This window comes from Equus asinus, chromosome X, assembly GCF_041296235.1.
Source record: "Equus asinus isolate D_3611 breed Donkey chromosome X, EquAss-T2T_v2, whole genome shotgun sequence".
Classification (NCBI taxonomy): Eukaryota; Metazoa; Chordata; class Mammalia; order Perissodactyla; family Equidae; genus Equus; species Equus asinus.
In genome coordinates, this window is record NC_091820.1 from 101,673,128 (window position 1) to 101,700,844 (window position 27,717).

A 27,717-nucleotide genomic window follows, 5' to 3' on the forward strand; every position below is an offset into this window, starting at 1 on the left:
CAATCTCCCTCAAGGGCTCTCAAATCACTACACAGTTTGTACAGAGGGAAATAGGAGAATGAGGGAAAGGAAATAGAAGAAAATGGTGAAAGAGAGGTTATGGATGAAAGACAGAGGAGGAGGAGGAGAAAGAGGAGGGAAGAAGAGAAGGAGGAGGAAGAGGAAGGATGGAGGGAAGAAGAGAAGCAGAGAAAGGAAAGAGAAGATGACACAATATATAAAACACTAGGAAAATACCCAGGAGGAAGGAAGAGGGAATATATTTCAAGACAGTATGTTTGTAAGACATACACACTTCACAGGTAGGAAGCAGGAAATCTACAATATTTTGAAGGAAAAAGACCACAATAACCTATGTGCACATACAGCCCTCAAGGGATCCCACCAGAGGATCTGCGTGGGGTGGGAAAAGCTCATTTCCCAAGGCATAGATCCAAATCCCCTTACACAAGCAGGCACATGTGTATAGCCAGAGATGTTTCTTGGAGCATATGGAATGCAGATTGTATTTTCCAAAATCTATTTACCTTGGCTCCTTTCTCTCCTTGGAAACCTAACCCCATATTCCCCTGGGGCACAGGGGTGCAGGGAGGAAAAAAAAAATCAATTACTAAACAAGCTTCAGGAACTTAAATTAGAATGCAGTCTTTTTACCAGAAAGTGTGTTTAACCAAACCAGAATATCTCTGGGAAAACTAGAGTACTTAGTGGTAGGAGGCCAAACACCCCAAAGATAAAGTATACTTACATCAGGACCAGGGAAACCGGGGGGGCCTGGAGGACCCTATATTAAAAATGAAAGGAAAGGGTTAGCACTTGTTAGTTTCAGCCAAAAAAAACTTGGGTATGTTGAGAGTCATTGGAGATAAGTTCCCCACCCCCTTGGCTTTGGTGTAGCAGATTCTAGCTCCCTTTCCTATGATGCCTTTTTTTTTATCTCCTTTGAAATCTCCCCACTGACCTGACAACCATGCTACCAAGCACGTTCATGCTAATGTAGTGAAAACTTCATGAGTCATTCCTTATAATAGGCCAGAAATTTAAAAATGATGATCTTTTGTGAAGCTAAACCAAAGCAATCAGTAGTGGAATTTCATGCACTGGAGAGAGAACAATCTGAGGACAGGACTCGCCCAGAACCACACAGATGACTGGCTCTGTTCTTCTAGGCCAGTGATGGCAGCTAGGTTTGGTATCAGAAAGATAGGTAGGTAGGGAGAGCTGTCCAAGGTGCAGTGTTAAGAAGGATTTTGGAACTTTTTCTGTGTTTAGTGTCAGTGACATTGGTGGTGGTATGATTAACTAGCAGTGCCTGTCATGGGTGAGGAGAATGGAAGGTGGCAATAGATGTGCCAGGTATCTGCCATCCTGGGCTATACTTTAGGTTGAGCTAGACTAGGAGGCTTTGGAAGCACAGAGTGGATGGTCAGAAAGACTCTGATAAATAAAGACAACAAATAGCTCCTTACAAGAGCATGCTTCACTTTAATCCTCCAAGAATGGAAGTTGCCTTTCCCCACTAGGAGGGCCTACCTTTACATAGGCTTACATTTAACCCATGGTCTGGTGAGGAAAGCATTCATGAGAACACTGTGATCACATGGTAGATTTAAGTTGGTCTTACTTGTGCTCCTGGTGGTCCTATGGGTCCTACAGCTCCTGGAGATCCGGGTGCTCCTTGTGGCCCCTGGAGAGGCAAGTTTTTACCAAGATGAAAAAAAGCAAGAAGTATCTCAATAAAAATGAAAATATATGTCCCCAAGAATTGCATGAGAATGTTCATAGCAGTTTGATTCATGATAGTAAAAAATTAGAAATGGCCCGTGTCCATTGATACAAGGATTGATAAATAAACTGGGATACATCCATAGAGTGGAATAAATAACAATAAAAAGTAACAAACTACCATATATGAAACAATCTGGGTGAATCTCAAAAGCATCGTGCCAAGTGATAGAAGCTAGACCCAAAGGCTACCTATTGTATTATTCTCTTTATATGAAGTGCTGGGACAGGAAAAATCTATGACGAAAACAAAATAAGAACAGTGGTTGCCTTTGGGGTGGGGTGGGGTGGGGGCAGGCATTGACCAGGAAAGGCAGAAGGGAACTTCATGAGGCGATGGGAATATTCTATACCTTAAGAGGGGTTAGGGTTACACAGGAGTAAGCATTTGTCAAAACTCAGCAAATGGACATTTAAGATTTTTGTATTTTATTGTATGTAAAGTTTACATAAAAATTGTAAACAAATTTTGAAGTCCAGCTAATGATAGGCATGCTGTAGTATTTAGGGGTAAGAGTACTGTTGTCTGCAATTTACTTTGAAATGCATCAAAAATAAGATGGATTGATGGATGGATAGAGAAGGATAGATGAATAGAAGTGGGAGGCAGTATGTATAGTAAAATATTAATGGTATAGGTGTTCACTGCAATATTCGTCCAACTTTGCTCTATATTTGAAAATTTTCATATTAAAGTGATGTAAAAAACACAAATTGAAAAAAGAAAGCAAAACAGTTACATTAATATCAGAGAAAGTAGACTTCAAGACAAAGAATATTACCGGAGATAAAGAGGGGGCATTTCATAATGATAAAATAGGTGAATTCATCAAGAAGACATAACAGAGGCTGGCCCGGTGGCACAGCAGTTAAGTTTGCACGTTCTGCTTCGGCAGCCCCGGGTTCGCCCGTTCAGATCCTGGGTGCAGACCTACGCACCGCTTGGCAAGCCATGCTGTGGCAGGCAACCCACATGTAAAATAGAGGAAGATTGGCATGGATGTTAGCTTAGGGCCACTCTTCCTCAGCAAAAAGAGGAAGATTGGTGGCAGATGTTAGGTCAGGGTTAATCTTCCTCAAAAAAACCAGAAAAACAAAAAATGAAGACAGAATAGTCTTAGATGTCTATGCACCTAAAAGCAGAGCTTCAAAACACATGAAGAAAAACCTGACAGAACTGTAAGGAGAAATAAACAAATCTACAATTATAGTTGGAGATTTTAACATCCCTCCCTCTGTAATTAATAGAAAAATTAGACCAAAAAAATCACTAAGAACATAGACGATCCAAACAACATTATCAACTACCTTGACCTAACAGATATTTTTTATTTTTTAGATTACTATACACCAAACCAGCCGAATGAATACATATGCTCTTCAAGTGCATATGGAACATTCACCAAGATAGTTCCATATGCTGGGCCATAAAACAAAATTCAACAAATTTAAAAAGATTGAAATCATACAGAATGTGCACTCTAACTGCAATGAAATCAAATAATAGAAACATATCTGGAAAGTTGCCAAATATTTGGTAATTAAACAACACACATCTCCGTCAGTCAAAGAAAAAATCAGAAGGGAAACTAGCAGTAACTAGACTTATTGTGGTGATCATTTCGCAGTGTACACAAATATGGAATAAGAAGAGAAACTAGGAAATATTTTGAACTGAATAATAACAACAGTACTAAAAGCAAGATGATGAAATCTGAAGAGAAAGATGGCATGGAGATAAGTACGGCCCGATTAAACTGGGGGAGCAGTAATAAGGTGATATGTGCTTAGGTAGGGCATGGAGAGGCTAAGTGAAGCAGAGCCTTAGACAGGAGGAAGAGAAAGTAGGGGTTCAAAGCTTCCTCAGGAGTGTATGATAGTAGAACATTGCTTTGACTGTAACTAATAACCTGTGGTCTCCTTACTGATCACAAATCACTTAATCAGCCACCAACTGCCCTTCCCCAAATCTGACTGGTTTATTTATCATGCCTGTGTAGACGAACACTGTACCTGTGTGGGCAGGGAAATGAATCTCTAAGAGACGCTATGCAGCAAATACAATGGATGTCATCCCACAAATTTAGTTAACACACCATCTAAGCCAGTGTTGTTTAGCTCTAGAGGACCTGTACGCCCTTGGTCCCTATTCATCGCTGTTTGCATGTGTGCTTGCATACATCCTGTTTATTGTCTACAATTTTTCACACTACTCTCTCTGTTTGGAAAGCCTCCTCCCACTGCCAGCCAGCCTAAATATCACCCACACTTCTCAGAGGCCACCTTCTCTATCTTAGATATAAAGTCTCTGATGATATATCCTTAGGCGGACAGCATCTCTTCCTTGAAGCTGTTGTGGAATTCCTATGCCACATTCCTACTAGTGTTTCACATTCTGGGGGGTGGGGGGGCAGAGACTATGTCTGCATTGTCTCAGGGGTCACTTGTAGCACTTTGCTGATAGTAGGCGCTCAATATCTGTTCTGGAATGAAAGAAGAAAGGAACCTCAATACAGGAAAAAAGGAGGAAAAAAAGCGCTTTTCTTAAGCCACTTCAAAGGCAAGTGATGACAATGTGGAAACTGAAGGAAAAAGAAAGCTCTTATTAGTAAAACTCATGGCCTTTCATGGACTCAATATTATTAAGAGTCTCTAAAAGGAACTTCTATATGGAATGCCTTTTAAAGCAGAGCGTTCTGCTTCTTTTGTTTTACCCACAGCACTCTGAACACACAGAAAACACTTAGTAAATGCCTGCTGAATGAAAGGCAACATTCTTTCCTAACACATCCCAGAGAGTATGTAGGCCCCTGGCCTAAAGGCCTGAAAGCCTGCCTGCTGTGTAACTTGAGGTGGACAGTCCATGGTCTCAGTCCTTTCTCACCTGGAAAATGTCAATAGCATGACCTACTCTACCTCAACTCTATGGATTTTCCTTGAGAAGTTCTAAAAAGACCTTCAAACACCATAGAGAAGAATGAAAAAGGACCACCAGTAACTGTTGACTAAACATTGAGAGCTCAACACATAAATAACTTACAGTGACTCCATCCAGTCCGGGCAGTCCAGGATCCCCCTGAGAAACAGACAAAGGCCGGACACGGAAGAGATTAATAAATTAAGCCTGTGGTATTTCATAGATAACTGACCTAAGATTCCTGGGCACAGAAACGCATTGCTCAAGCTTGGGCCTCCTCTGTCAAGGTATTGTGTTTTAAATAATGCATGAATTGAAGATATTGAACCATTTACTTTTTCTTTTCCTAAGACAAATCTGGACTCTAGGAGACACATATTATAGTCTTGGTTAAACAGGATTTCATATTTTAGTTGGATTAATTAATTTTCACCTTTGCTAGGAAGCTATCAACTAGAAACCGCTTCTGTGAGCTGGTGATTTTTCTGTTCCTTTTGGAGGAAAAGCAAAGCTACCTTCCCCGTGTGCCTTCATCCCCAGAGAATCTGTGCCCATATGTATACAATGCAAATCAGACAGTTCAAGGGAGAACCAACAGAGCATACAGTCTCTGATTATGTTTTAATTACTTTGCAGCATCTTAAGTCACTGTATGAATCTGTAATATAACCATCTTGTGGAAATTGCTGTGTTCCACTGGGTCCAGGGTCTCTTTGATTTTTGGCAAAACCATTTAATCAATGTTAGCTATGACAATGGCCATATTTTGACATCTGCTTGTCTTACCCCACTTGGCTTACGGTCAAAAATCAGCTCTCTGCAGCATGGAAAGAGCACTGCCTGGGTTTTAGCTCTTCAGTAAACTGGCTGTGTGACTCTGAGCAAGTCACATAGCCTCAGTGTACCTCAGTTTTTCTATCTGTAAAATGAGCAACGTGAATCCGACAAGCATGAAGTCCTTTCCGAGTCTAACATTCTATCTTCTGCTAAGGCATCTATAGCCAAGAGCCCAAACCCTGTACTTTCTCCAGTTCTCAGCCACCCACCCCCATCACTGCCTTCCAAAGTGATTTCCAATGTTCCTGGCTCTGTGCATGGATGGAAGACAGAAAGGAGCCAGCCTCAGCTGAGTGAGCTCAGGTGCATTTTCCCCTCCGAAGTTGAGCACATAGATTCCCATCTGCTACCAGAGAAACGATGGGTTCGCTTTCCACTTTGCAAGGGAATAGGGTCAATCATTTGGCACCAGCGTTTACTGGGGGCCCACAGGATACCAGGCAGCATACACCGAGAGTACAGTCACAAGAATACAGAAGGTTCTTGTCAATTCTGGGAAGAGATGAAAGTTTCCAGCAAGCTGCCGAGTTGATAGGCAACTTTTGCAGACAGCCAGGGACCCAGCTAGGGTGATGGGCTGGTGTGCAGGTACAGAAAAGGGTCGGGCTGGGATTCTGGCCTGGTGGCCACGCTGAGATGGGCAGAAACATACACAGTTTCAAGCCAAGGTATACAGACATCAAGGATTCTAGAGCAGACAAACAGTTTCTGCCTCCAGGAAATGTCTTGGCTTCTCAAAGAAACTGATACCCATGCAAACTGTTTGTTTGCTGATCTGTCTCCTAGTTTTGGTCTAGATCCTACAAAGCAAATCTCTTTGACAGTATGGTTGCAAACATTTCTGTCAATGTTTCTACCACAAAAAGTTCCAGATCCTTTTTAAATCCAGCTTGCTCTGCTCCTTAAATAGAGACACAGATGCTAGTTCTGGAAATGTTTTTATTGGAGGCGGGGCCCAATCCTGGGGAACTCAGTTGTCTGCCTTAGAGGCTCTTACCTTCATTCCTTTGAAACTACCTTGGGCAAAGACAGGTTCACCTTTAGAGCCCTTCTGACCAGGAAGGCCCTAAGTAAAACAAGAAAAACTTGTGAAGAAATGCACACATACACAGTTTTATTAATAGTATAATCTAATCAGATAGAAGATAGAGCATCAAGAGCCTGAAAGTATGTGGCTTATTCTATGGCAGAATTGGCTGTGCTAAGGGGTAAAGTTCACCCCCCAAACAGGTGCTATGTCTCAAAGCTGTATGCCTGCTTCCCCAACCCCCAAATTAGAAGTCTGGAAAGGGATTAGAAAGTTGGAGACTTGAATCTATTCAGGGCACTGATTTGAACATCCACATATAATACACATGTCATTCATAAGCCTATAGCTCACCTGTTCCACCTCTCATAGGTATAAGTCACTGATGTGGCCTTTGTCTAGGACAGAGGTCAGTGAACTTTTTCTCTAAAGAGCCAGATAGTAAATAATTTAGGCTTTGTGGGCCATATCTGGGCTCTGTGCCATATTCTTCTTCTCTTTTTCTCCACAATCTTTTGAAAACACAACAAGAAGCCACAGGTCAAAGGTCACATGGGCCAGTTTGCTGACCCCTGGACTAAGAGATATCTACAAAGCCATCTCTGTCTTGTGTTTCTACCATACAACTTCAGCTTCAGCTTCAACACCTGTCCAAGAGGCTGGTGTGTCTCACTGTTAACAGGGAGAACAATTCAAAGTATGCCCAACCCGTCTACCAACCAGACTTTTTACCGTCTCAGGGGCAGATGCTGGCTAATGTCTGCTATATGTTGTTCTCCTGGGGAAAATCAACCTCCCTACACCTAAAGGGAAGTCAGGATGAGTATCGGGGGTAGGGCTAAGCTCTAGGGATGGAAGCGTTAATTGAATGATGTATTCCCTGAGCTCAAGGATCACAGGTGTAATAAAAGAACAGTGTGGTCCCAGAAGTACAAACTATTTTCTTTCCTAACACTTTCTGTTTCCCCTTATTCTTGTGGCCACTACTTTCATCAAAGAAGCTTCAAAGAATATCCACTCAGGATTCAGCAGGGTTAGTAAGGTTCAGTTTAGTAAAATACACGCCCAAGTTCCTATTTAGGCTTAAGGGGAAGTTTAGGGAGAGGATTAGGTTTTACCCTTGTCCTTTGCCTGTCAGGAGATGTTTATAACCTCAAGATTTCTTTTCTCTCTCTTGGGGGAAGCATATCCTTACTTCTCTAGATTTCCATTCTCTTAACATAGATGTGATTTATTCTCCTCCCCTGTTGCCATGGCAGTGTTTGGAGCCCTTTGTGACTCATATAGCTCATACTATGTTGGTAATAGATCTTTCTCCCCCCCCCCCCCCATGCTACATATTGGTTTGGTCCTTAGATGTCAAGGTCCTTTATGCAAATCTGGAGCTTGTGCTTTGTCTGTCTCACTCTCTCACAGATATCCCTAAACCCACAATGTGGTCACTGAAGGCAATGGTGCTGCTCTTCTAGTAAAATGCCAATAAATTCATGTAGCTATAGAATCTGTCTAATAGATAGTGTGATTTCTAGCTAAATATATCATATCAGTATCCTTATTAGTTTAGATTATTTCAAGTGAGGCTGAGAATGGGCTTGAAATGTGTTATTTTTCTCTTTCCAGCCACTTGTAAAAGCAGCCTTGCAATGGCATGGTATCTATTAGAGATCCTTTATATCCAAATATTTGAGCCCTATCTGGATGAATTAAATTAAAGTGGTGACACCGGGATCAAATAAATGCCTTATCAATCCCAGAACCAAGGGTTATGATGTGGAGAGCGTGGGCAAGGGGACAAACTATGTCAGTGTATAGTAGGATTGCTCAGCTATTTCTCACTTTGCGACAGTTTGGAACAGATGGTTCCTTGATGTTGGCGGGGGGTGCTGTCCTGTGCCAGTAGTATACCCCCAGTTGTGATGACCAAGAATGTCAATAATAACTGTCAAATATCCCCTGGGGGAGGGGGACAAAATCACTGCTAGTTAAGAATCACTGGTATAGATCAAGCTTGCCAAGTCCTCTGAGTCATTGTTAGTGCTTCCATGATCCCACATAAGCCTTCCAAGTACTATATTTGCCAATATCGTCTGATGTGGGAACATGTCAAAGAGCCCAAGCATGTACTTTGCCCTGAAATTTACTACAGTCTTTTAACAATCTTGCCAACTCTGAAAGCATCATGAAAAAAAATAAACCCTAAGTAGCGTAGCATGTGTACACCCCTCTGCAACTGGTATTCTTCTTTAGACTTTTAATGTTGTGGTGCTGCCAGCACAGACTTCTGCACTGGACAAGGGGCTGCAGTGGTTGCCCCACAGATGCTTAATGAGATCCCCAGAAAAGCAGAAAAAGTGCACATCTGAGAACAAGCAAAGCCATTTGAAATAATGTACAAAGATCTGGCAGCGTACCGGTGGTCCGAGAAGCCCAGGGTAGCCATCAGGGCCTGGAAATCCAACAGCTCCTTGAGTTCCATTACAGCCATCCAGGCCAGGTGGGCCTCTGGGCCCTGGCTGTCCGGGGTGGCCCTGTTTAAAGAGAAAAGCAGGTATCAAGTCAGCCACAGGACTCTCAGTTACTCCACAAGCTCCACAGTGAGAGAAGCCAAGTATGCTGTCAAACTCTGGCTCCTTGTCCACTCCTTTAGCTCCATCACCTATGCTCTCATAGCTTTCCTATATACTCAGGTGTATGTGGCAGATGACAGCTCAATGTTTCCTCCCAAAAAGATCAATGCTTTAATATGATCCAAACTGAAACCAAAGGAAATCAAGCATGAAGAGATGGGATACACAAGGTACTGCAACTTCACCTTCCCTGAGTACAAAGAGGTACTAAGATGAGGCCTAGCTGTCTGCAGCTGAACTGCTACCAACAGGGAAATCATGCCAGGCCTTGGGATTCCTCAGAACAGACTGGAACCTGGCAGCCTGGCATGGCTTTCCGTATTGGAAGCTCTGCATAGGCAATGATGCTGGATTTTGGTCAACAGAGCAGAAACAGTTTCCACAGCATCACCTCTCCTGAAAGCTGCTTGGTCAAAAATAAGCAAGTCCTGGAAGAACCACACTTTGAATCTTAATTTATCATTATCACATGTTAGGCTACGGAGCAAAGAGATGACCTGAAAGACCAGAAATCCAGACAGGTCAGTAAAAAACCACCCCCCCCCAGTCCTTTTTAGAGCCAAGTATATATATTTAATGATTTGAGGGAAACTCGCCATGTGTTAAAAAATAAACTTTTTAAATTATTAGAGGAAACAACTTTTTGTCAAATTCTTATTGAGAAAATGCTCCATAGAATTCTGTTCCATTTTCATTGTTATTATAGTTGTAGGAGATAGTCTGTTAATAAGAAAGTATGAATCTAGACTGCTCTACTCACGTAATGCTAAGTCCAGAGGACTGGTCAATAAACTTATCTTTGCAATAAAGTTGTTGCAATCTGTGCCTCTCCAGACTCAGGTGATGATTTTTAGTTGCACTGGGGAAACTGAGAGAGCTTACTAGAGTGATCAACATTTTATTACCAAATGAGATGGCTATTCTTGTTTTCTCTGAAGATCTACGCTCTACCTTCCCCAGATCTGTGCCTTGGAAGCCTGACCTCGATGTACTGTACTGCCTAGGCTCCCTTTCCCTCTGTCTCCCAGTTGTATTCAGCCACTGGGAGACACAGGCAGAAGATCGGAGAGCAGGAAGAGAAAGAGCACAGGTTATTTATTTCGCCCATGCACTCCCCCGGCTATATTTCTGGCATTGGCCACATTTCTCAGCAGTCTTAGCTCCTGTTGGGAAGTCCAGTATCTTACAGGGCCCCAGGTCTTACAGGGTCCCACTATCACCATTCCTTATTGCCCCTTTGGGCCAAGGGGTGGTAAGAGCTTTGTGTTAGTTGCTTAACCAGCCATTGTTGTTTCCCTTAATCCTGCTCACACGCTTTAAATACACCTTTCACCCAACTCTATTCAGTTAACTCCTTCAAGTGTAGTGTCTATTTCTTCCTGGGATTCTGATCACCACTGTAAAATGTCCCCGCCAAACTTGCTAGGGGTTATCTCTCAGCTGGGTATCAGGGATGAATTAAGGCAAGACAGCAGGCTGGCTCTGTATTAGGGATCTTCCTTATTCCTTGGACCTTGGTTCTGTTTGACACCAAAACCTTTGCCTGGATTCTTACCTCTTGGTATTTCCATTTTTTACTTGGGGCCCAATCCTTCTGTAGTTTTCTTGCTTGAACTTCTGATATCTCCCACCTGCAGGATTCCAGGGGTACTTGTTCACTCCTTCCTACCTTAGCTGAATTCTCTGGAATTAACCTCTGACCTCTGACTTAGACCTGTCAGCCCTCTCCTGTCCAGTTGACACCATGACATGGTGGATAAAGCATGTTTTGAGCCATTTAGATTTATGTTCCCATCCCAGCTTTGCAACTCCCCAGCCTGAGCCTCAGTTTTCTCATCTGTAAAATGAGACAGATAATACTATCTCATGGGGTTGTTGTTAACAGTAAAACAAAATTAAGATTTTGTGGTAAAAACTAAACGAGACTAGGTTTCTTATGTAGGAGCTTAATAAATGGTTAGTGTTCTTCTCCCAGGAAAGTCAGCAAGGATAAGCCACGGGCTGAGCTCTGCCTCCTCTCAATTCTCAGTACCACAGCATTTCTAGCATACTGCCGTTTCTGGGTATAGCTAATGATTTTACATATGTGTGTGCCAGCTCTCCAAGAGAATGCAGCTCTTTGAGGGAGGAAACCATGGTTCTACCTAACCACAAGGGCCTAAAGACAGAATAGTAGGATCTGCTGTATTCCAGAAAAGCTATGTTCCTCAGAACCCAGATTTCAAAGGAAAAGTTTCAATTTGGTGAGTGGTACATGTTCCCTTTGAAGATATAAATCTGGTGTGTTCAGTTACAAGTCTCTAGCAGGGAAATGTTTGAGATTGACTCCATGGTAAAAGCTAAACATAAATTGCAAAGGACAACTTGAAAACTTCTGCTTCCAACTTATTTGAGCTGAAAACATTTCGATAAACATATATTTCTTGTGGGTGCCAAGAGCCCCAAATCACAGCTGTAATATCATTAAAGCCACAGCCCTACCACCCCTACTCTACGTTGTTCAGATGTTGAATATCTTGATGAATGCTTGTTTGTTCACTCTCTCAAATGGTTGTTGTGCCCCTTAGTGCATAGTCTTGGATGATCATGAAATGACTACTTGCTCATTCATGTTGAAACTGTCTACAGCTACATGACAGCAAAAATGGAAATTTGGAACCAACCCCAGTGACACATGTTAGCGATCAGCCAATATTAAGAGAGGAACCAGATTTGTGGAGTGATCCAGTTTAGTAAAATGTGTTGGGAAAGCTGATGGTTTCAGTAAAATTGCTTAATAAGTGCTGCTGAGAGTTGAGCAAAATAATTAGTCTGACTGGGTCTGTGTTTTTCTCTGTCTGAGGGAGTCCTGCCAGTCTGAGAACTGCTGCTTTTATAGGTGCGAGAGGTTGGAGCTAGTCCCCCAAATATTTTTAGAGTTCCTACTATATGCTGAATTCATCCCTGAGGTCTTTGAGGCCTCTGAGAGGAGCAGAAGACATACTCTGTGCTTTCAAGGAGTTGGATAAGACTATCACACAAGACAATCAATACCATGGGCCATATGTAATACGGAGCTAGAGCATGTGAAACAGACACCAAGGACTCCTGGGAGATTAGAAATGGAAGTAAGAGGTAACCAGTGAACAGAAGATGCTCAATAAATACATATCGAATAGCTGGGAGAGAGGGAAGGAACAAGGGAGAATAATTTCATGGAGTAACTGAGGCTTGGAGCCTGAAGCTAAAGCAATTGAAAGTCAAAAGAAAGCATACACAACCTTTGGTCAAGGGAAGGGCCAAGTGAAAGGCCAAGGGAGTGGGGACTTCTACTGGGAGCAGCACACTCATTTGGAGGAGTCTGGGTACCTGCAACTCATTCTCCCAAGCAATGAAACCCCAAAGGAGGTGATCAGTTCCTGCAAGGCCTAGGACTCTCTTGGCTACAAGTTGGAGGCAGTAGTGTCCAGCTGGACTCTGGGGCAGGTTCCAGCTCAGAACTGGAATCAGCCTCTGTACCACAGGATTCACTTCCTTCTAGCCCCTGTTAAAATAGACTGTAGGAGGAAGGGCCTAGTCGATCTGCCCGCTCCAAATCTCCCACTCATCTTCAGTGTAGCCAACTCCACAGGATGAATGGAAGGGGCAGACTCCAGTTTGCTAATTTCCCTTACCCACTGGCTCCCAGAAGATACACACTTTGAGTGGAGACTCTGGATAACATGGCCATGGGAACACAGCCATGAGGATGTCACAAAAAGACAGCCAACTGCATCTACTTATTTCCACAGTGGCCCATTTCCAGGCATTTTGAAGATTCTGCAGGTGAATAAAGTGCAGAAATCTGATGGTTGATTTGTTGATATATATAACAAATACAAGATAAGTGAGCCTTCTATTCTCCAAATCCACAAATGTATACAAGATCTGGGGGGAAAATGGATCAGATGATAATATCTTTGAGGGCAGAGCCATATGCTTTTTCTGTATTTCCATAGTAGATTCCTAGCACTTAGCGGGATCTCATGAAATATCTATAGATTGGCACAAAGACACAAAACCCCTTCCCTGATACTAGGTGATCATTTAGTATAACACAAGAAGTTGTTAAGTCTAGGGTTTACCAAACTGTGCTTTGATATGGTTCAGCTTTGATATGGTATCCTTGTTGGAAGGATAAAAGTAGGCTCTAGGACCTCCCTCAAATGCAGAAGCTCCACTTTTTCCTGTTCTATATGCTGAGCTTCGACACAAGATTTGCTTCTTCTCTTAAACAAGGTTGAAAACCACTATTATAGACAAACACAGCCCAGGCCAAAGATTAAAACATAGAGAAATGCTAAAGGACATAACTAAAAAGTGATAGCAGCAAGTTCCAAATACTGTATTTTAAACGCTGGTGAAATGTTACCATGGAATCTCCAGTGGTGGGATAAGTAAGGATACAGAGTGAAAATGGAGAAACTAAGGGATTGAGCTGGATGGAGTGGGAAAGCTCCAAACTCCCCACTTGTCTCCAGCCAAGCCAGGTCCTCAGGATGAATGGAAGAGGCTGCCTCCAAGTGATTTTCGGAGTAGTCTCTTTGTAAAAACTAAAGCGAAATTCACTCTGAAATGAGATAAGCCTAAAGGGAACATATTATTGGAAATAAATGGATCAAGACATCACTAAGTATTTTTCTAATTTCATGTACCTTCTTAATTTTCTAATGTGGCACTGTCTCCACACTTCAGAACCAGTCCCTCATCCCCAGTTAAAGCTCCCTTCAACCCACAAGACCTAAATCATTTTGGCTAAGATATTGATGGTTTCTTATGCCTGCGCATGTCCCTGCACCCCACAAACATCTGATTTAGTGCTTCCTGAAACTGAAGCCCAGGGAAACTGTGTGTGACCACTGCCCTTCAAACCTTATCACACACATCCCAACACTTGATCTTGAGCATGCTTGCATGAGACAGGATGTTGCTAAGGCCAAAATGCTTGAGCTATAAGACAGAACCTAGAAATGGTATTAAAAAGTGCCTCTGTGGACACACTCACCGGAATCCCATTGATCCCAAGAAAGCCAGGAACTCCCATGGGACCCTAAGAAAAAAGCAAGGAGAGGAATGTAAGAGACAATCCAAGTGATCTCCATTAGATTCAGTGGGTTTGTTCATGCAATTCATGACCTAACTTGTTAAGAAGCATTTTGTACTTCCCTCTCCACATTGCATCGCCTTGCTCCCTACTCCAGTTCCAAGTGATCCTTTGCCTCTACCTAAGGTCTTGGACATGTCTGTGTACTGAGACCAGTTCTTATATTAGGCAATGTGGTGTAAGACCTAAAATAAAGGCTCAATATTACATGTTATCTTGACATCTGATAACTGATGAAAACTGGGGGTCCTCAAATGGCCTAACCACAAGTTTCCCTCTCTACTCTGCTCCCATAGATAAGGTCTGCTAGGCAAATGACCCTCCTTATCAAACAGACCAGGTCCTGAGTCGTGGGTTTCAGTTCCCTGCTGGCCCAGTGAATTATTCAGACAAGCCAATCACATCCTCCCTCAGGAATCGAGGGGTACCTCATCCTCTTGACACTATAAACTCTGCCTCCCAAAGTCCTTTCTGGTTCATTCTGTTCCAGAGTGCAACCCCCGTGTGGCCCTGCATGGTATGTGGTGTGCTCCTCCCCGTTCCTGTGAGTGTATATGACTGATAAACCTGTTGTCGATCTCTTCCATTCAGTATCAGGTGTCATGTCTTCAGCCATCCCCAGAACCCATGGGTGGGAATCCCTCTCTCACCAATGGGGTGAGTAGGAGGTGATTAAAATTGTCAGAGAACGTAAACTGAGCTGTTAAACTCAGCTAGCCAGCACCATGACATGATCAATCTCCTTTCTTGCATCTCTTTCCCTATATTTATGGCCCAGATTGCTTCTAAGTATTCTGACCCCTTGTTTCCCGTTCTCCTTGCTTAGATTCCTGACCTCTCCTGCCCAGCTGATTGGACTTCTGACCCATGCCCAGTTCAAACCCACATGACTTCCTATCACAGTGAGTCCACTTGTCCAGCAAACAGCTAATACATGCACTTTATGGCTTGCTTGCCATGGGAATCTCTCCAGAAATTAGCTGATCCATTAGCAGCACATTACCTAGCCTTTCTCTTATTAAAGTATGTATCCTGGTACCAAGGTATTCAGGATTAGCATTATTTCCACAAATGAGCAGAACTGAGATTTAGAACCTTTCACCTTCATTCTTGTGGCCCACAAGTCAAAGGAAAATCAAGCTTTGATGCTCTTACCTTATCTCCTTTTGGTCCGTATGGTCCCAGAGGGCCTGGGGAGCCCCTTTCTCCTTTCAACCCTGATAAACCACTCGGGCCAGCAAATCCTTGAGGACCTGTTGGGCCTTGAATTCCAATTGGTCCTGGTCGCCCCTAAGATGGACAGAAGTGCAATTAGTCAACAGAGGCCTTAACATCAACACTTCCCATTTTCCCATGCACAAAGAACACTATCATCACTTCACTAAATAATTTTGGCTTAGAGATCTGTGAAGCATGCCAAAGTTCCAGACACAGATCAGAAAAGGCTATTTTAGGGGCTTCTAAGCTTATTTGGACAGAACTTATTTTATAAGCACATTTAATAAGATTCATGTGCACCAAGATCCTTCAATTTTGTACTTCTTAGGAGATTAGTTATTCAGGCTGGATAATATTGTCCTCTTCCTAGTTAATGCCAGGCCATCCATCAGATTGTCAAAATAGTGAAAGAACAGAACGCTGGAGAGCATCGTGACATTTTATAACTCACATCCAAATGGCCAACCACACACTCTCAGTGAAATCCAGAAATGGCTGTGCCTAAAGAACACTACCTCAGGGGTCCAGAGAAAGGAGAACCCAGAAACCCATGGGCTGATCAACCTGTCAGAGCTCATCTTTGTTGGCAGATCCCAGGACTCCATCACCGCAACTGGAAACAGGTGCTCACAGGGAAAACACACACACACACACACACACACACACACACACACACACACACACACACACACAGACACACTGTTTATTTACTCCCTTCCTCTCTCTCTCTTTTTCCCTCTACCCCCACCATCTGTACAGTGTTGAATATGCAAAATCCAAGGAACCCGAGAATATCCATTAAGTATCAATTATGATAGCAAGAGGGAGCAGCCTGAGGATTTTGAATGCCCTAGTTATAAAGTGTCTGTGACAATTAAGTCTGAGAGTTCAGGCTGACATTTTAAAGCTGACCGAGACAGAGAATTAACCTCAGTGGGTGCAGCACAGGCAGGCTAGTCTATCATTTAGAACAAATCCCAGTAGGGACTGAATTTTCTTGGCAGAAAAATGAAAACCATTAGTAATGTGCATTACCTCTCAGAGAACACAACACCGTACCAGGTAGAAAGCCTATTTTCATAAATGCTTCCCATCTCTACCTCTCGGCCCCTTTACTGACTGTCCGCAATTTCCTACAGATCTATAAAAAACTCTGAGAAAAGCCCATTAAATATGCCCTTTCATATTCCCCTTCAAGATCTACTTTTTAAAAGGCTGAAAGCAAGACAGATGCTGTATGCGACAGCTAGCCATGTACTGGAGATGCAAGTGGCCACCAGCTGTGTGGGGTCTTTGGAGTAAAATTTCCAGTGTCAATCAGGCCCACGAAGATCTAGGACTCTGGCAAAGAAGTAAATGATGTTCTTCCCAAGGAGATGCAATTCTCTGGGGGCACCACACACCACTCAACCTTCCCTAACACCCAACATGCAGCCTATAAAGGATGCCTGGCTGCAGACTGCTTAATGGGCTTATTGCTGGGAATGATGGGGTGGGCGGTGATCTTTCACTTTTTATGCTCTTACTTCCTGCTGGAATTTTGTTTACAATGATTCTGTTATTTATTATCTTGTAAATTTTTACAAAAAAAATACATACACATATATGAAACTAAAAAGAAAAAGAACAATACTTAAAAAAAATAGTGCTAGGGTGTTGTTGAGGATTAACAAAGAAGTCTAAAACATGGGCCTAGCTTTCAAGACTAATGTCCATAAAACCATAGCAAACAGTACAGTTCCGGAAGAGAGCATAAGTGCTGCAGGAACGCAAAGGAAGGGTTGGCCACGGAGGGTTTGCGGAATGTTTAGCATTCTATCCATGCCTGGGGGGAGTCATGGGCTACACTGGAAATACTGAGTGGGTCCCAACTGAAGTGGGCCTGGAAAGCAAGGCAGGAAAGTTGAAGACTTCATGTGGTAGGCAATAGGGAACCCTGAGAGGTTTGGGGACAGGGGAGGGATGTGAGGAGGCTGTGTTTCAGGGCTGAAACTCATCAGGGAGCATTCAGGAGAACATGTGTGTGTCAGCATGAGGCCAGGGCAGCATGCCTGAGGCTGGAACAAGGGAGACAGATAAGAACCAGCTGTTAGGGGAGGAGGAGACTGGTTGGTGGGAGGATAGGGGGCAGGAGGGGTTTGCTGAGGCCATGTTATTACTAGCAGAGAGGATGCAATCAGGGCTCTGAATGCTTGACCCAAATCTGAGCCCTGCCCAGTGCTTTCCTGCATCAAGGAAGGGGAGGTGGAGAGCACGATAAACCATTGACCAGCTACTGAGAGAGCAGATTGTGGTATGGCCCGTTTCCATCTTGCTCACATCACTCGAACCTGAGCAGTCCCTGGCATGGGCACACGGGCTGGCACACTCCAGCTCTGGTGTCTTGCCTTTGTGAGCACACGCTCAGCAAGAGTAAGCAAGGAGACTCAGGAGTGAGGCAATTCTAGGGCTGGACTTAACAAGAGATCTGATTCCATCCAGAAAAGGCAGGGTTCCATGGCCCACTCCCTTTCTCTTGGCTGAGTGGGCATGCTGAATTTGCCACAGTTGTATAGCCGACTCCTCCGTTCCTGCCAGAGGACTTAAAGTGAGCCTCTTAAAGAACTCATAGATTCTTTCAATTCTAATTCCTTTTCCAAAGAGGAATTTGAAATGGCATCCCTCGGAGGAACGTGTACTGGCCCCAGCTAGAAACCTCTCAGACTGCACTAAGGGCCAGAAGCAGGGCCTGTAGGCTGTCTCAAGGCCTCTGAGGCACTGCTGGCCCTGTGTGGTGCCAGGCCCTTCTGGACCCTGCAGTCATAGGATATGAGACAAAGAGTCTTCCCACCCACTGAGGTTCTTTTTCATACAGTGGCACAGAGCATCATGAACTAAATGAAGATGGCAAAGGAAAATAATGAGAGAGACATGTTTTTTGGGGGGGTTGTTTTGTCAGCCATCTTTAGACATGCTTACTCTTTGCTTATAGCTGTATGATCTTTTATCCTCATCTCCAATGTACAGGGTTTCTGTCACAGTGCCCAGTGTACTGGTGAAGCTTAATACTAAATCAGTGATGAACTGTTTTTTTGTTGTTTTCCTCAAAAAAAGCTATGAATGGCACTTTTCATAATGGCCAGCAGAGGTCAGTCTGAGAACACAGTGGCAACATGAGCAGGTGGGTGTGTGGGTCTCTCCCACTACAGAGAAAAAGAAATCAAACCAGTGACAGAGAAGTCATAGAATGTTCGAGCAGGAAGGGCCCTTAGAGACCATTCCATTTAGGTGCTATTTTATACATTTGCGAAAAAAGAGGCAAAGTGAAGGGGAAGGACTTGTTTAGGTCACACAGCTAGTGAGGAATGGTGTGGGACGGGACTTAAACCAGACCAGTGTTTGCCAGTGGCAGATGTCCTAGGGGGTCCTTGAGGCTGCCTCCCCTCAGCGCCGGCCCGCCTCTGAGACTGTCCCCATCAGTAGGCTGCAGCAGCCAGATGCTCACACATCATTTCTTTCTTCCTAACTCTGATCATTTCACAGAACCAATCTGAAACACCATCAGTTTGGACTGCTAGCAGAATTTCAATGGGCTTGGACCAATGCCCTGTCCTGATACATGCCATTTATTTTGGCAAATAGACCCAGACAGGGCAGAAGGGACTCCTCCAAGTCTTTCCAACAAGCTCTCCTGCCTCCATCTGCTCAGGATTTTAAATACGCACATCAGGGTCTAAGTCTCAAGCGAATGAGCTGGGACTTGTGCCTAAGGCCAGGATCTGCAGGTTCACAATTGCAGCCCAAGCTGGCTGCCTCCTGCTGACTACAGAAGGTTGGGGTTAGCATGCAGTTTAAGGTCATCTTAGTTCAGACCACACCCACAACCCCCACCCCAGATAAGTGGGGTAACAGACCCAGAAAATGTGTAAGAATATAAAGTAGTACACACATGCAGAAATAGCATCTAAGAATCTTAAAAGCGCATGTCTCAGGTTAGGTAGGACTGTGAAACTGAGAGGGGGTTGACTTTTCATTACTAGGCCCCTTTTTGTCTTTTCATCCCTCTCTCAAGGTTCCAGTGTCCTTCTCCTATAAAATTAAAATTTATTCCTAAGAAAGAATCTGAAACTCATTCCCACTGAGGCATAAGTGACTGACAACAACTTAAAGCTGTACTTCTCCCCGGGGGGATTTGTATTTTAATGGAGAGCAAAGCATCAAGCTAGCGGATGCAAACGATATTTATGAAGCAAAGAAGGGAAAAGGGGTGTGCATAGGCTTTCCTAAGGACCCAGCTATATTGTAGGAGGTGGTGCAGTGCTGTTAGGTGGTATCATGGTGCAGGCTCTGGAGTCAAACAGACCCGGAGTCAAATCTCCTTATTGCCATTTAACAGCTATGTGACCTTGGGTAAGTGACTTAACCACTCTGAGTTTCTAGGACTTTGAGCAATAATAGCTCTGGTGTGGGTTATTGCCACCATTTGAGTGAGTGAATGAATGTAAAACACCTGGCAGATAGCATGAACGTATCAGTTCCCTTTCCTCTTCAGGTATGATTTATGGTAAAAGAATGGAGAAGTTACGATTGGGTACTTAATGTTCCTTCTCTTATATTTAAGTGGGAGATACACGGATATCATTAAGAAACTCTCTTTGGGGCAGAGATGTGTGCCCGGGAATGAATGAGCATGTATGCGAGCACCCCACATCTGTGAGAGTATTTCCCCTCTTACTTAGTGCTGGTGTCCTGGCTCTCTTTGGTACTTGGCTCTTCAGTGTCTGCTCATTCTTCTAAAGGAACCTCATCTACATGCTAATAACTCCCCAATTTGAACTTCCAGCCCAGATTTCTCTTCTCAGTGTACCAGATCCTTATAGCCAATGGCTTACCAGACTTTTCCACCTGGATATTCTAACCCAAACTGCACAAGACCAAAGCTTAACTCATCTTCTCCCCAATCCCATACTCTAAACCAGCTCTTTCCTCATGAGTTAATGGAACTAACTGAGTAAATGGCAGTCCATCCACAAAGTTGATCAAGCCAGAAATGAAAACCTCTCTCTTCCCCTCATCGTCCACATGCAATCCACCAACAAGGACTGTCAATTCTACCTCCAAAATATAACTCAAATCTGTCCATTTCTCTCTATCCCTATGGTCTTAGTTCAGGTCTTCCTCATTTCTCCCCTAGAGTGTTACTATAGCCTCCCAGTTTGTCTGCCATCTTCCAATATTGCTTTACTCTCTCTTAGCATCCTGCCCCAGGGCCTTTATACATGTCACTGCTCTCCTAGCTAGCTCCTATTTATCATTTAGACTCCAATAAAGATATCAGCTCCTCTAAGGAGCCTTCCCTGATTATCCCCACCCCACAGTATGGGCTAGGTTGCCTGTTTATGTCTATACCCTGCAACAGACTGAGCTCCTTGAGGACAAGGCCTGTGTCTTACTCCCCACTGAATCACCTGTGCTAAGTACAGTGTCTAGTACACAATGGGTGCTCAGTAAATGTTTGCTGAATGAATGAAGAAATGAATGAATGAATATATGCACTGAGAAGCCCGTGCCGAGGTACAGCAATATCTTCTTTGGAAGTCTAGATAGCTGCAGTAGAGTGCAATCAAGAACCATCTGATCACAGAACCACAGCAAAGAGAGCTACATAAGACTTAGGAAAACATCCAGTTTAGGATGGAGAAGCTGAAGCCCAGAAAGGGAAAGGGACATACCGAGGTTCATACGGTATCAACTCTAGACATATCACAAGAGGAAGGGAGTGGATGTGGCAGCAAGACGAGAGACACAGATCCCAGTGAGGAGGCTGTGACCTCCTGAAGATAAATAACAGTGACCTGGACTAGGTTCATGGCAGTGGAGACAGGGAGAAGACAGATTTGAGAGATAATTTCAGAGAGTAAAAATGGTAAGACTTGGTGCTAGATTGGAATTGGTGGGTAAGACGGAGGGGAGTACAAAGGGTGACTCCCAGGTTTCTTGACTGGGCAACTGAGTGGACCTCTTCATTGACATGTCCTGTTGGAACAAACAGACACAACCATCCATTGAGCCCTACACTCCACTCGCCTAGTAACAGCACTAATGGGCAGCCTTGTCTGCAGAAGTAAATAAGGGAGAAAGAACATCAATAGGTGAAGAATAGGTCTAGAGTATGGCAGACAAATATCAAACACATACAGATCCATTTTGTGGCCCAGGAAGCCCTGGTTCAGCTTGATAATATTAGCACCATCTACAATTTTCCACCAAGGGCAGTGACCCTGCCTGTCTACCCCCCAAAATGTGATTGGCGTCTAGAAAAGAGAGAACCCCGCAAATTCTGTGTCCGCCACAGCTAAGAAGCAGTATCAGAGGCTCACCTTCAACACCCAAATGAAAACACGTCTATTTTCTAGTTCTTAAGCTATAATCAGTGTTTGAAACAGCCGGCTCAGGCATGAAGACATGCGTCTACATGTTTTGTTTGCAAACACACACTCACACACACACCCCCATTACATTGGCTGTTGTCAGCATGTTAAAATTTTGGAAAGACACCTCCCAGAGCGATAGTTAACTCTTGCTAGGCAACACTCTGCATCCCTCCTTTCTGCCTGTTTACTCACATTTCTCTTCTAAAATGTAATATTGACTTTTTTTTTTTAACCAAGCACTTACTAAGTGCCATCTCCTTTAATCCATCTCCAATAGCCCTAAGAGGCAAGTAAGCCTCACGTTACAGATGAGGAAACTGAAATACACAGAAGGTAAAGAATTTGCATAAGGTCACACATCAAGCAATTGGTGAAGCTAATTTTGGCCATACCGAAGCCTCTGCTTCTTCTACCAAGCTACACAGCCTCTGTGTTGAATAATGCTCTGAATGCAGAAACCCAAACCCACATGAAGAGCAGCAGTAAGAGCTACTCTGGGCAGAAAATATTGTTATTTTCATTGATACCAGAACACTTTATCTCAATTTGCCCAATCTTTTCACTGGAAGAGGTACTATTTAATAGAAACTCACTTAATGAAATTAACAAATTGTCATAAAAGGCACTCAAGGAATGGCACTCCCTAGAACTTAAAAAGATGGGAGATTTCTTCTTGTTTAATCATCACCCCCTCCGATTCCTCCTCCTCCTCCTCCCCCTCCTCCTCCTCCCCCTCCTTCTTCCTCCTCTTCTTCTACTTCGTCTTCTTCTTCCTTGAGTGTTCCACAATTAAAGTGGCCTCTTTAATTGGCCTGTGGGCAATAGACAGTTTACTAGGCTCTTGTAGACAAATTCTGATATGCTATGAGTCCCTAATGCTAGCATATTAAGTTAGGGGCAAAAAAGGGAATATAGGCACAGTATACTAATTTGATGATCATTGTGCTGAGAAGAAATTGGAGAATTTTGTCTTTAAACATGTTATATTTTCCCTTGCCCTTGGGGAATGCCAATAATTGTTAAAATAGGATGAAGCAGAGATGTCTGCTAGCTAGAGGCAAATAAGTTGACGAAGATTTTTTAGTTCTCCCTTTTCTCTATGACATGTCCATAAAACTACATCAGAAACCAGAACAAACTTTCTTTTTGTGATAATATTAGAATTTGGAAGTGTAAGAAGCAAAATCAAATGAAATTGTAAATATGACCAATATTTGGCCGCAAAAATAAAAACAGAACAACCAAACACTTCTGTAACCATTGCAAATAGTTGAATGAGCCCCTATAGGCCTTCAAGTGGGCACCAGTCTATACAAAGAGCCCCAGCATACCACGAAGTGTGTACCGAGTTTCCAGACTGCACGAAAAAGTAAATACAGCTCCACTTGTGACGAATTTTACCTAAAACTAACATACGAGTTGGAAAAACTTGAAATACTTTATTTGCTATAATTTTTTTTCCTTCTTAGGATCTAGAAGGGCTACTTGTGTGTAATTTGATGGCACAGGCCTCTTAAGAAAGCCTTCTGATAAACTAGGGTTGATGTTGCCTTTGCCTCTCAGAAGATTCTCCTGTGTAAAGCAGAATTACAAGACTTAGGTTCTATTCCCTGCTCTCACTTTCTAACTGTATGATCTTGAGAAAGCCAATGAACCTCTAGGCCTTTGTTTTCTCATCAGCGAAATGGGGATATTACTTGCTTTACCTATTTGCTGGGTTGCTTTGAGCATCAGTTAAGACAATGCATGTAAAAAGGGGCTAAGGGTTCATTCCATTGACAAAGCTTTACTTTAGGGGAAAACTCTAATAATCAAACTCCTAATTTTCAAAAAAACCCACCTAGTTTGCTGGGCACATAAGGCAGTAAGCCCTTAAATGAAAAAAGGTTCATGAGGAGGAGGTTTCAGTAGAAAACATTTAAATGAAATGAAGAGCAGAATTTACAGCTGTGAAAGGTAGGGGCAAAGTGACTGTCTAGCACAGGATTCTCATTATAGTTTAAAAATGATTGGACCTACACTATTATCCTATTATTGTAGTTTTTAAAAAGTGGTTTATTTTAAAATGCATGGTTTAATTACAACCCGAAGACAATCTTTTTCTTTTAGTTTTTCTAGCAAAACATAGCCATGGTTTTATAATAAAAATCAAAGGGAAACAGGACTTGCCAGAAATTCACTTTACAGCAATTTTTGCAGTATTTTATCCATTCCATTAGATAAGGGATACTTGCGGCATTTTTCTCTGACATAATAAACTACCCACCATTCATATACTGTGTAAGCTTTGGTCCAGTACTGAGCTGGTATGAGCTGATTCCTTCTGGATCAATGTTGGAGTCTCTGGTGAGAAGCCATCAAGTTTTGGGAGTGGGAGGTAATAGGAAGTAACCAACTACTGCTCCTTAAACAGAAGAAAAAGAAGGGTAGCATCGAGGAAATTTCCTGCTAGGAGCTCCTTGCCAAAGAACTCAGGGAGCTCTGGAAGGGGAGGGGAGCACAGGGAATGGAGAGGAACAACTTACTCACATAGTCTCAGTGCTGTTCTCGTGCAAACCCACACCCCTGTGTTCATTTAGAACCAGAGGAGTATTCATATCCACACCCATGCAGATAAAGAGATACACATTCCAAGCAAAATGCATATGCCCACAGGCACAGAAGTCTGCTAAAATGGTAGGGCCCGCTGGTACTCTGGCATAACCCACCATACACCTCTCAGCCGGCAATGGATTTGAATTCAAGAAGATGGGATGACTTACAGCTCCCCCTGCCAGCTGTATGTAGTAGTCTCTATAGACAAGTAAAGCCATCTCACAGACACAGGCAGGCCAAAAAGGAGATGAGAAGGGGGTCTGGAGGGCGAGGGCTCCACATTTCTGATACGTTTTCCTTTTACATGACGGACAATTGGAAGCTAAGATGAAATGAAGCTCTGTGTGCAACAGGAAAGATGGGCTGTAGCAGTGGTTGCAGCTGTGGTACAGATGAAAAGTAGAAGCTCCAGAGCCATCGGTCACATCAGGAATAAGAGCTACAAGCTCGCATTGGAGAAGTGCTTCAGATTTCAAAGTGTTTGCACATCCATGACTCCATTTAATGCTCATAATAGCCCTATCATCAGTGTGCTAGGGACTGTAATTGAGGCCCAGAGGTTAACTAACTTGTCCATGGCCACACAGCTTATGAGTAGCAGAGCCATACCTTCTTATTCCCAGTCTAATGCTCTTTCCGCTACTCCTTTTATAAAGTGACAGGTCAATTCCAGGTCAAAAATTCCCACTAGAAGGTCATGTAACTCCACCAAAAACCCTGGTTCTGGACATTATTAAATCCTCTTGGTTCTTCCCTGCATCCTTCTTGCTGCCCAGTGACACCCTTACTAACCAATTAAGTAGATGCACAAAGGACACAGAACTCAAGTCAATCTACTTGGTCCCCTAGCAAATCATCAATTCAGTAAACATTTATTGAGTGCCTACTATGTGCCAGCCATGGTACTACATGTTGGGAACACAGAGGGGAATGTAACATGGGCCCTGCCCATGAGCTCTCAGTCCAAGTCAGAAAGATGGGTTATGTATGCGCATGAGTATACCATAACGCAGGGGAAGGCAGGAGGGATATGATTCTGAATGCAAGGACTGTCGATAGGTTTGTCTTAGTGAGAGGAGGACTTTTTATCCTCCAGACTAGAGGGTGGAGGGGCATGTGTAAAGAAAAAGACCCAGGACAAGTTCTGGTAAGTAAGAGAGAAGTGGAGATAGACCATTTCAAATTGACCTCAATTTCCTCAATAAATGTAGGAAGTGAGGTCACAGATAGAGAGTGAAGGTTAGTTGAGGTTGAGGATGACTGGAAAGTGCTGGGAGGAGACCCTATGGAGGACATGGCAGGAAGTCAATTGTTAGAAAAGTGTGAAGGGCTGCCAAGCAGCCCTAAGCTCTGCTGACACTAGAGAAGATGTTTTTGTGGGGGAGGTTTTCTTAAACAATACTTGGCAGCCCAGGAACAGGAGCAGACAAAGCAGGTGGTGGGGTTTTCCAGGGTTGGGTGCTGGCAGCTACACCAGAAGTCCTGAGGGTGAGAATGGGGGTGAGGGAGAGGGATAGGTCCAAAAGGAGGCCCATTGTCGACATAACTGATCTTGGGGTCCAGGCTAGAGAGTGAGCCAGAGGGGAGCTAGCAATCCCTGATAAACAACTGATTTACTAGAAAATTTGGCCTTATTCAAAGTGAGAAGTCTGAACTACTTATAGATATGAATTATGTACAGCATTTAGTACTTGAGTCAATGCTGTCAAGACAAATCTGGAGCCAGAGAGAGCAACCTGGGGATCCACATGTGGAGAAAATCCACCAGACTCTTAGCAAAGTCATGCCACATCTACCCTAGACTGAAGACCTTGTAGCTTGATCTAGTATCCAACTCAAAGGGAGATGGTTTAGGCTGATGCAGAGATAATGGTGCCAACTCCCAGGTCAGAGTCAATGGCATGTGTAGGGAGGAAAGCAGACAGCTCACATGTTTACAGCTCACTGAAGACTCACATTTTATCAGAGTTCTTGGTCCTCTGTACATTCCCCACTTTCACAGTGTCATTTACATTTTTGTTATATCTCACTCTGCCCAACTGTTCCTTTAGAGATAGTAGCAATGAAAGCACTTAAAACAATTATCTGGTCCCCAGAGAAAGCAGAGCTAGGGATAAATCAGGAAACTATTTTGAGAGGAATCCAGGTGGGAAATCGGGGAGGGAGGAAGTGGCAGCTGGAAAAGGAAGCAAAACGAGCCAAACCCTAGGATGAGGGGGAGAAAAAAGAGATGAACAGGGAGCTGGGCAACCAGGGGCCTGGCTTGTGGAGGTTAACTGGGCAGGAGGCCACATGCTCCCCTTATCTCTTCATCCATCACCACTTTTTTCATTCTCTGGTTTTATGAGGATTTTAAAAGCTTCTAGATCTGGTGCTGGCAATCTTTCAGAAAAAAGTTAACAGAAAATTCTGTAGAGATAAAGTCCCCAGTGAAACCCGCCATAGCCAAGAGTAGGGACAATTTTCCCCTAAAGCTGAGTGGTAAACAAACCTTCAAGTACTTTCCCTTTCAAGTCTTTGAGTCTTCAGGTCCTTTGGCCTGAGAAGCTAGCAGCTAATCGCTTCTCTTGACTTGTTGACTGACAAAGGAGCTTTCTTTGCTAGTCCAGGTTCAACCAGTCTCTGGAACCCAGGAAAAGAAAAAAAGGGAGGGGGTGTAATGGGGGGGGGAAGCTCTAGTAAGTCCACCTGGGAGAGGGAAGAGCTCCCAAAGGCAAAGCAAAGGAGCACGATTAGGGGAAAGGTGTGGATCAAGGTACAGCAAGGTTAGCTTTCAATGAGCACTGCCAGGTCGGCTGTTCCAGGGCTCAGAGGAATGTTCCTATCCCCTTGGGACCCTACTCTGGGAACCCTCTCTTCCTCTCCCTTATATCTTCTGGACTGGTTGCTTTCCCTTGGTCTTCAAAACATGCTCTGGTCTGCCTGATACTAAAAAACAAAACCAGCAAAATCTTCCCCCTCACCCCATGACCACCCCATCTCTCACCACTCTTCCAGAACAAACTTCTTGATAGACTAGACAACACTCACTGCCTCCACTGCCTCTTCTACCACTCTCCCCAACTCCTGGCAATCTGGGGCTACCAACTCCTCCTGCTTGAAAGCACTCTTTGGGAAAGTAACCAGTGACCTCTCCTAAATTCTAATCCCATAGACCTCCTTGGCAGCTTTTGTTA

The 27,717-nt window shown here is 43.5% G+C and overlaps 1 protein-coding gene across 6 annotated transcripts in view; it reads right to left on the reverse strand.

The window, feature by feature from the left end:
- Positions 1–27,717, reverse strand: part of COL4A6 (collagen type IV alpha 6 chain) — a 253,247-nt gene that overhangs the window by 47,508 nt on the left and 178,022 nt on the right. For all 6 annotated transcript variants that reach the window (XM_070501890.1, XM_070501888.1, XM_070501891.1 and 3 more), the window contains exons 4-11: positions 15,471–15,605; positions 14,217–14,261; positions 8,978–9,094; positions 6,537–6,605; positions 4,826–4,861; positions 1,625–1,687; positions 749–784; positions 528–569 (exon numbers count right to left, since the gene is read on the reverse strand). In XM_070501890.1, the coding sequence (XP_070357991.1) occupies positions 528–569; positions 749–784; positions 1,625–1,687; positions 4,826–4,861; positions 6,537–6,605; positions 8,978–9,094; positions 14,217–14,261; positions 15,471–15,605 (543 nt within the window). The remainder of the gene's footprint in view (positions 1–527; positions 570–748; positions 785–1,624; positions 1,688–4,825; positions 4,862–6,536; positions 6,606–8,977; positions 9,095–14,216; positions 14,262–15,470; positions 15,606–27,717) is intronic.